Below are 10,491 nucleotides of genomic sequence, written 5' to 3' on the forward strand. Positions count from 1 at the left end.
AAATGGCAAATTTTGATTTTTAAATAACTTTCATCCAATCAAGAAGCTTTTCTGAGAGTAAATGAGATGGAATATTAAAACAATGCATTATATGCCCCGCTTTTGTTTAGTTTATTTTAAAAATGTTTTTTTGAAAGCTAAATATACCTTTGTCTTTTGTCAGTGGAAAACAATTTTCTGCCACTACTTAAATCAAATCCTTTTAATGGTTTGCTCAGTCTTAAACCAGCGGTATGAATGGTTTTGGCTGCAGCTGCATGTTTGTGAAGCCCCGTCAGGCTCGTTTCCAGTGAAGGGCTTTGCCGCCATCTGCTGGCCTTTTGTGTTACTACATTTAATCCAAACTGCTATTGAAAATGTATAGTAGAGATGCATGGTATTTTAAACCACAATATGATCATGTGCGTTACCATAATTACAAAATAACGCTTTTATTTTCTATATTTCTGGAGCGGTTATACATTTGCCATGCGTTCATGTGCTGATATAAATTTTGGTTACCAAACTCATAGGGTATAATGAGAACAATTAAATAATAGAAAAGAGAGCAGAATTTGGATTAAAAGCAGTTACTGTTGTCATAGCAACTTTCAACAAATGACATTGCTCCAGCATATTTTTGCTGATATTGTGCAGCCCATATGTTTTTTTAAATTATTAAACCGTGACATGTTTGAGGATATACTCGAGCACAGTGAAAATTGACTGAGTACATACGTGTATATTTGTGTTGCAGGAGTGCCAGTTTCTCTCAGTCCACACGAAGCAATACGTTTCTGGGGAGCGACTCTCCGGTGCAGAAATTTTCCTACGGCTTCTCAAACTGTCTAAACGGCACAGGAGCTCAGCTGCACGGCTTCTACAGCCTTCCCAAACCAGGAAAGCATCAGCTGTCCGTGCACGACGATTCGTCACAGGAGGCCTGCTACGTCCTTCCGCGGGGTTACAGTTCTGAGGCCCCACCTCACAGCAGCCTCGGCGACCCCGACTTTGAGAACGAGGAGGTGTATACCTTCAAAACTCCCTGCAACACCCTCGCCACCATGCACAGCAACGAGCGCTCGCCGGACAATTATGACTTTCCCACCACGCCCGGCTCCTTTTATCAGATCCCACGGACATTTGACAAGAACCACAACTCCCTGACGCCATCCAGCTCTGAATCCTCCTGCGCTCCTCCACCTAGGCCCCCTAAACCTAACCAGGGGTCTGAGGGGAACTGGGGGAGTCCCCACTCGGCTGGGAGTCAGAATGGGGAGATGACATCCGCGGTGTCTGCCCTTCCACGCAGGAACACTCTCCCTGCTGTGGAGAACATCAGGCTCCACAGAGGTAGGCAGACTGACGAATCTTTTACAACTGTCCGATTTCTCTCTTTTCGTGTTTTCAAATCCAAGTCTCAACTGATCAGCTGTATTGCAGTGACTCTGCTGTTCGTCTCCGATTTTCTCCCCTTCGCTTCCTCTGTCGCTCGCTTTAAGTCGAGCTGTTGGGCAGAAACAAAGGAGCCAGTGTAGCAGGCACTGCTCTGCTGACACACTAATGAAATTCAAGTCATACCATCCGATCCAGAATGCCTCGTTCCAGACTGATAACCAATTAAAAAAAAAAAAAAAAGATGCTGTCAGACACAATGTGTGTCCTCTTGGTTTCGTATGAGTTGCTTTGTCAAGTCCAAGCAGGTTTTATAAGTCCACCAAAATCAAACCTGTTTGTTGTCTTTCTTCAGAATTTTCTAAATTATATATATATATATAATTATAAACGGTGACATATGGTCTCTTTCTTGTTTGAGCGTTTACAGTAGTGGTGGGCACACTTTCGCTAATGCGCTAATAGTGAAGCTAATTTTTGTGGACTTCAGCAATGTGACCGTCCGTTGCTGAAGACCAGAGGCATTGTTGTGCCTCAATACACATGAGCGAGACGAGTGCATTGTATGATAAGGAGCAAATTAAAATGACTAAATTCAGGCATTAACAAAAAAAGAGCTTCTGCTAATGCACTAAAAGTGGAGTTAATTTTCCATATGGCACTTTTGTTAACTTTAAAAACATTTAGCACACTTGGCTTCCCCTAAATACGTTATATTTGGATAAATTCTAAAGTGGAACGTTGCTTGCTTGTTTTGTAAACTTTCAGTTGAATAATGTTCAACATCTGTGTTGAAGTTTTGATTGTTGACTGTTAACAATTCCTCAAGTAGATAGATGTTTATATTTATGCTCTTATTTTGAAGGGGGTGAAGACGTTGCTGTTTCATTTCCTCTCCTTATGTTCTCCACCCCTGATGTGGTGCAAGCAAATAATATTTATTCAGTACCCAGAATGCAACACTGTAAATCCACAGCCTGTAAACCATCGTGGTACCACTGTTTCACAGCAATGGTAAATAATGATATACGTCTATGCATCCCTCCACAGGCTCTTCCTTTGAAATCAACAACCACCATCGTTTGTTCCACTTCAACAACTCAGGCCAGTCTGTGGAGTCTGTTAATGACGGGTTCAGCTCATACCTGGTGAGTTTTTTTTGTTTTTTGTTTTTTTCCCCCAAAAGACTAGTAATTCATCTGAATACCACCTTTTGCGTGCATTTTCATGTTCTGGGAGATTAAGCTTCGGTGCTTTGCTAAAGTGTTTGATCGACTGGAACTTTTTTCATATTTTGTCCTGTTACAAATGTTACATCATGCTGTGCGGATGTTCTTCCTAAGCAAGGACTTGGAGCTTTTATTAGAAAACAGAAAAACTTTAGAGGGGGATTCACATTCCAGAGAATATTCATGAGTTAAAATGGTCCTGTCACAGTCCAGACTGAAGTCCAATTGAGAATGTTTAAGAGCTTTTCAGTCACTTCCTAGAAAATCAACTGAGCTTGTGCTATTTGGGGAAGCGGAGTGAGGAGATCTTTCAGTCTTTATATGTTCAACGCTGGTTGACACACAAAAGTTCTGCAGCTCCAATTTATTCACTTTGTTTGAAACAAAAAGTCCAAATAAAATGCATCTAATGTGGTGCTGGTGTGAAAAAAAGTTACATGGGTGTGTGAATACTTTTGGAAGGCACTGTTCGTCACCTTTCATCTTTTTCTGCTACCCTCCACCAGAGGAGCCAGACCCCCTTGACGCGCTCGGACAGCGGTAATTCGGATGACAACTACGTTCCCATGAATCCCGGCTCCTCGCCACTCAGCGCCGCCCAGGCTGACAGTCCTAAGAATGTCTACATTCCCATGAGTCCTGGGCCGCATCACTTCGATTTCCCAGGGTTCTCTGCAACGTTACCTGCCCGGAAGGCGAGCAGTGCGTCCTTGTGTCACAGGCCCGGTCGTCTGAGTGACGTTACACCACCTCCCATCAACCGTAACCTTAAGCCGAACAGGAAACGTACGTATTTCAGATTTAGAAGCATTTTCTTCCCAGAGTCTGTACAGCTGTTTGACTATATAAAACCTGTCTGCATTTTGTTTTCTGCAGCAAAGCCAACACCTCTTGATTTAAAGAACAATGGGATCATAGATGAGCTGCCGTATAAGAGCCCAGTCACCATGTCCTGGACGCGTCCCATGTGAGTCCAACTCACTGGTAAAGCCTGTCCTTTCTCCCTCAGGTCACTCAGAGTACTATCTGTTTTTTTTTTTTCTTTTTGTTTCAGGCATGAGATGAACTCCTCCCACCACTGTCGACCAATCTCCACGCAGAGCATCACCAGCACCGACTCTGGAGACAGCGAGGAGAATTATGTGGCTATGGTAAGCTCCAGTAGCTGGAGGCCAGAGTACGCTGGGCTTCGTTGTTTCATTGCACCGTGTGTGATTGATACCTCCCTCCGGTCCCAACAGCAGAATCCAGCATCTACCTCCCCAGCCATGAGTGGCACCAGCAGCCCAGCCCCTCGGAAGTCTGGGAACGTGGACTATTTGGCACTGGACTTCCAGCCTGGCTCACCCAGCCCACACAGAAAGGTGAGCCATTGATCTGCAGCGCCTCGGACACGTGAACCTTTCCAATTATTTCACATCAAAACCACAAGCCTCAATTTATTTTATTAGAACTTTATGTAATTGAGCAAATTAAAAGTATTTCAATATTTCAAAATAAATGGACTATGAGTTTCAAACTGTGTTGACATGAAGGGTGTTATGCTTTTATGTCTAGTTTCTCTAGGTTAGTTTCTTCCAAGATGATTCTTTTTTTAACTTCGTTCATCTTTCCATCACCGTCCATGCTGATGAAAAAATAAACCTAACAAATTATGCTGCCACCACCGGGTTTCAACAGTGATGCGTCGTGTTACGGCCCGTTACGTCCTGAGTTTCACTCCCATCTCTGTTGCTTTGCCTCATGTCTGTCCCCTCCTTTTCTCTGCCCCAGTGCTGTGCGACTACTTACAAAAAAAAGCCCACTAGTACCAAAATAAAACATTCATTCCTGCTCAAATTTTCACGTATTTGTGAGCAAGATCCCAAGATACTTGAAGTCCTCCACTTGTGGCAGGACCTAGAGAATGCATATTTGAAGAGTCGCACTCTGCTGCGAACAGAGAAAGCCGTTGATCATGATCTGATGAAGCCAACAGAACCACATAATCTGGAAAAAGCAGAGATGCCATACCCTCAACACCTTGGTTGGGCCTGGACATTCGGTGTTATAAGTGTTATAAGCAGAATCGAGTCGGTGTCACAGGGCAACCTTAGCTGAGTCCAACTCTCACCGGAAATGAGCCCGACTTACCGCCGGCAATGCAGACCAAACTATGACATTGGATATAGAGGGACTGTATGAAGGGGCTTCCCGAAGCACGTCCCACAGGATTACACATCCAAAAGCCTTCTCCAAAAAAAGCAAGCTCAATTTTTATTTACAGATTAACACTGTCATGTTAACAAGTATGTAAAAAGCATATTTTTTTAAATAAAAGTTACATACTGCTGCTTTAAGGTTTGTGACTGTAAAATGGGAAAGAGCTCCAGCAGTACTAATAATATTACAGGGCCCTGTATTTGTAGAATAAATTCATGCCACCGTTTGTTATTTTCTTACTGCCGTGTTGTCTAATCTCCAAACAGACTCCTAATTATCACTTTCTTCTTACTTCGCAGCCCTCCACATCCTCTGTGACGTCTGATGAGAAGGTGGACTACGTCCAAGTGGACAAAGAAAAGACGCAGGCGCTTCAAAATACGATGCAGGAGTGGACCGACGTACGGCAGTCAGCTGAGCCTGTCAAGGGCGTCAAATCCTGACACTGACTCGTACAAAAATCGAAGAACTGAAATCCCTTGTTAAGTCTCCAGGATTATGCTTGGATCACTACCATAAATAGCAGTTGGACTTGTGTAAGACTTAAATTTCGGGGCAAAAAGCCATAATTATCCTATGCCTGTTCTCTCTGTGATAATTACTTCTGCAGTGCACTGCTAGCATGCAGGATATCAGGACATACAGGTAAAAGCAAGCTGCCAAAGCTTTAAAAACAGACTGTTGGAGTGTATAAAACTATCATATTCAACCATCACTCCGGTTCGCTCGAATATATTGTATGATTAAACCTGTCCCACCAGACCTCAGCAGATATTGGTTGCATCCAGATGGTAATTTACTCTGAGCAGCAGCGCTAGCTAACTGGTCGATAACTATATTAATATACTGTGACAGTCTCAGGTCTCAGGAATGCCAAGAAGCTCTCGTATTTGAACACACTCTCTCCCCCCCCCCACACACACACACACTTCAATCTGTCATTTGTGCTGAGTCTTGCAGTAGCAGTAAGGAGGAGATTATTTTCACTGCAGGCAATCATTTCAGCTTAGCAGTGCATGTCTGGCAAGAGGAAAGGGGAGACAGAAAAATAGCCATTCAAATATGCAAAAGGCCTGTGTCAAGATTACCTAATGATAACTGCACATGACGGTTGCCTCAGTTTCAATTAGGTGAGAAACCAAACCAGATTTAGAAGCTGTCAGGCTCAGGATGGCAATCCAATTATTTCCATGTTGCTATCGAGTTATTAGTGTTCAGATGAACAGAACTAATGAAAGGAAAAAAAAAAACTTGTAGGGTTCTGAAGGGCATATATCATTGTTGTTGCAGCTTTTTCAGTGAGTTAAGACTCACTGAAAAAGTGAGTCTTAACTCACTTTTTTAGAATAAACCTAAACCTTAGTTTAGGTTTATTCATGTCTATGACTAAAATCAAGAATTTGTACAAAAGAGTGGAACAAAACAAAAGCCAAAACCCATCCAAGAAGGAGACAATGTTCTATTTGAGATGCCAAAGAAAAAGAGCTACAGCAAATTATCCAGCTTGTATTTGAATTCATAAAGCCAACATTCATATAGAAACATATTCAAAAGATTTTGCCCTAGAGCAGTGTAGAGGACATCTAAAAAATATGGGCTCTCTATAGAAAGATTTAAATAACTTCATTTCAAAAGTCAAAACTTATGATACTGGATTCAGATTGATATTGCAATTTCTGTTGCGGTTCTGATTAAGTAGTTACTCTGATGTGCTCAACCATGTGTTGGCACATTTAAAAAAAACTGAATATGGCTATGCAGTAGTTATGCTAGTCTCATTTTCCTCCACATAATCAGTCTGTGTATTAGTCATGAAGGTTCAACTGCACCAAAGTGAGGTAACTGGATGTTAAGATAGTGATATAGAATCAGACTGCAGCTCTAATCAAATACCGTCACCTTCATTTTTCTCAGACAGAGAGAAAACTCGAGTCACAAATGAAGCTAGTTATTTCAGGTAAAAAACACACAGGAGATCGTTTGTAAAATATTGCTTTTGAGTTAGCCCAATATGTGGAAATCAGAAGATGCCTTGCACTGACTGAACACATAAAAAGTAAAAGCTACTGTAAAAGAAACCGCTATATTGCCTGGAGAACTTTATGCTCACAAACAACAGCTATAGTTGCCTTGGTGGCCTGGCTGTTAACTACCTGCTCAAGCCTGTTTTTCGTGGCCACGGCATGAATTGTGATAAGTCCTCTTCCCTAAAGTTTCGGTTGTTCAAGCAAAAGCGCTCCATTTGTCGCTTTTTCTTGCTTGCCATTAGGCGGCCAGACATCCATGTGTTGTTAGTCAAGAAAACAGTCTGCATCATATGTACAATTCTCCATCAGTCACTCCTGAAACATCATCATCCATATATGGTACTCACTTCATGGTTCCAAGTGGCTACAAAGACAAAAAAATGCCATACTTTCAATATTTAGAGGTTTTATGGTTATAAAATATATTTTCCCTTTAACGTATTTTCACATGCAGCTCCATGCAAATGTGCACTGACCAAAAAACCTTAGTAGGTAGGTGGGAGTAAAAATAAAGCAAGAGGTGCTCCATTACACAACTTATAGATGAATGGTAGCATATGTCAAGAATTCGCAGCATTTGCATCAAGCCTAACATTTTCCACACTACATCTCTGAACATTAATTATATGTAAATTATTAACATAATGACATATTTAAATGCATCTTGTAGACTGTTTGAAATTTGTTGCACTTGTCTGGTACAAAAAAGTGCTCTACATTAACACAGGGACTCATCAGTAATGATATTTGTATAAAACTGAGAAGTTAATTTCGGATACTTCTGTGTTTCTCTAATTTGCCTTATATTTTCATTTTATTTTAGAATGTAGTTCCTGCTGTGGAGGAGATTGATTATTGATTATTTTGTTCAGACCAGGACCACATTGTATTCAGAACAACTGAGTGATCAGTTTCTACCTGAAGTGAAGTCCAGTATTTCATTGTGGGCTGGAACCACTTATTAAGAAAAGTATGGCCGTGCAGTGCTGGATGGTGTTGTCAATTAATATTTACTGCTCATGTTTTTCTACACTTTTTACATTTGTTTTTTCAGAATCTTTTTAATCATTTTTATTATTATTGATTCACATAACCAAGTGTTATATACAAAACGGAGGCTAAATTTAGCAAACATGTGTTGTAGATTGTATTTAATTCAGCTTTGAATTCCAAAATAGGCTTTTCAAGAACCACTCATACATTTGGGATGGCTGGTAAGGCTGATAACATTCCCAGATGAACTGTGATTTACAAAGAGGGGAGAAAAGATAGAAGAAGAAGAGCTTGTCTACCTGTCAGTCTCTGAAGTGAAGTGGAGGTGTAATTTATTATCTGGAGATGCTCGCTGCGAGCAGGGGAGCTGTGTACGTGTTGTGGTAGATTGAGCCGAGTTATGTTCAGTGACAGCCTGGCAGTTCGAGACTGAAAACAATGCTCAGATCTACTGTCAGACCGATGACGTACTGTACTGATAATGATCTTTTCTTTTTTTTTTAAAGAAAACCACTGTTATTGCTACTACTGTAAAGCATTTGCAGACTGCTTGTGTGTTAACTTATTAATTTATTGTGTGTTTTGCAGTTGATAATTGTGAAAAAAAAAAACAAAGAAGAAAAACAAGTGAGGAAGAATTCCCTACTAACATTGATGTATATCTTCACTTTTTTTTTTTTTTTTTAAGAGTTTGAGAAGTTATGCAAGTGTGATTGCAACGTGGTACAGTTAATTTGGGATACACAAGTATACCTTGTCATTCCAATATTATGGTAGACTTAAACTGTGGAAGTAGAATAAATCAAGGAGTTAAACTCTGGTTGTACCATTCTTTTGGTTTCCATCATAATATCAATAAACTCACACATTTTTTGGACAGAACTGATATATTCTTCTAAGAATAGCAACTGTTGAAAGAGGCGCACCCACATTCATATTCCAATGAGCAGATTGGTTTTACATGTTTTAAAACAGCCACTACACTGTGACAATATAGTATGAGACAGATGATCGAGCTCCGCAAAAAAAAATCAAACCCAATAAATCTCGATTTATTTGATAAATCGAGGTGCATGGGCGAACTTCCACCTTGCTGAGGGTGAAGAGCTGATCCAGTGTTCCATAACCAGGACAAAAACCACACTGCTCCTCCGGAATCCAAGATTGACTGCTGTAATGTCAGAAAAAATGTAATAAAAAAACCCTCTTAAAATGTACGGTTTTGAAGCAAAATCTCACTGAAGTTTTTTTATGTCTATCTTTTAATTTGAGCACATTATTTCATTGAGTAAAAAAAAGGGGGAAAAAAATCAAGGACAAAAAATAGTCTGTCACCAGATGCACAATTATTACCATCAATACTAAGGTGTTTTTTTTTTTTTTTTTTTTTTTTTTTTTTAAAAAATTTTTAATAAATTTTTTTTTTTTTTTTTTTTTTTTTTTTTTTTTTTAAACAATATCTTAATACAGTATTATTCTGTCTTTTCTTCATCTGAGTGAACAGGTGTTTTGTAGAATCTGAGGTCTAAAAGACCTGTAAAAATTTTTATTATGTCTGTTTTAAAAAAAAAAGAAATTTCTATTTCTATGCACTTGGATCTCCTGGTAAATAATTTATTTAGATTATGTAAACCCAAAATCATGCTAGAGTTGTATGTTAACAAAACCCCATCTCACTATGACTGTATAGCTGGATACACACAGTATCCAGCTATTAAATATGACAATATTTAATTTATTTATTTTTCTTAGCATGAAATAAACATATTTTCTGTCCAGGACTTGGCACTGAGTTAGCTGCTAACAATATTAGCACTCTGGGGACTACCAAGCTAGGACGTAAAAATAATCTTACCTTACACATAAATGCTTGTTTTTCTAAGTAACTGTCCAATAAAATATCTAAAAATACAATTTATCTGTTAAAAAGTGGGCGTTACAAACTCTGGCATTGTTAGTTTCAGCACCTCCCGTTTTTAGCCTATCATTGATGCACTTTTTTTTCGCCTTTTTCGTTAAGTTTTTTTATTTTTTTAAATGAACTCCCTTATGACAAACTACTTTCGAAACTCTAAAATATTGTTTATCTTTCCCACTATTAGAACAGTTAGAACAACCATACGACACAGACTTTAGGTATTTTGAAGCTGGACCAACAGAAGTAAACGGGCTGCATTTACTTCCTGCCCCCCATCTGCACTGGGTGACGGACGTTCTTGCTACTCATCTGAAACCCAGCATCCATTTTCGGTTTTTTGTTACAAGACTTTTATTTAAGATTCACCTGTTGTTTCAACCCACCTTTACTGTATGTTGCACTAAACCACAACCTTAGTCTGACCAACTGGTTGACATGTAGATTGTAAATAACAGTTTTTTTTTTCAGACTCTCTCTCAAGATGTCTTTCTCGCTACAAATTTCTAACATTGACACATTTTTTTTTACCTTCTTTACTGTCCGGCTTTGCTTGCTTTGAGGCAAGACACCAAAGCAAAGTGTCTCGCCTAATTATTAAAATACATTGACCTCCATGTTATGTCATACTCACAAACCAATTAAACAAAAAATCTTGTAAACCACTTACATGTTCATATATCTGTAATCAAATTATAAAGTAGATTCCATCCACTCATTTCCTTCTGTTACCTTGGATTCAGTTGCAGGT

General features: G+C 39.5%; 1 protein-coding gene across 1 annotated transcript in view; it reads left to right on the top strand.

Annotated features, from left to right (window-relative positions):
* Window positions 1-8,640, top strand: part of gab2 (GRB2-associated binding protein 2) — a 46,235-nt gene extending 37,595 nt beyond the window's left edge. The window contains exons 4-10 of the mRNA XM_008426405.2: window positions 737-1,332; window positions 2,425-2,522; window positions 3,110-3,389; window positions 3,480-3,570; window positions 3,658-3,754; window positions 3,845-3,967; window positions 5,105-8,640. Coding sequence (XP_008424627.1) covers window positions 737-1,332; window positions 2,425-2,522; window positions 3,110-3,389; window positions 3,480-3,570; window positions 3,658-3,754; window positions 3,845-3,967; window positions 5,105-5,248 — 1,429 coding nt within the window. The 3' untranslated portion in view covers window positions 5,249-8,640. The remainder of the gene's footprint in view (window positions 1-736; window positions 1,333-2,424; window positions 2,523-3,109; window positions 3,390-3,479; window positions 3,571-3,657; window positions 3,755-3,844; window positions 3,968-5,104) is intronic.
* The last annotated feature ends 1,851 nt before the right edge of the window (window positions 8,641-10,491 follow it).

The sequence above is a fragment of the Poecilia reticulata genome, linkage group LG13 (genome assembly GCF_000633615.1).
Source record: "Poecilia reticulata strain Guanapo linkage group LG13, Guppy_female_1.0+MT, whole genome shotgun sequence".
Classification (NCBI taxonomy): Eukaryota; Metazoa; Chordata; class Actinopteri; order Cyprinodontiformes; family Poeciliidae; genus Poecilia; species Poecilia reticulata.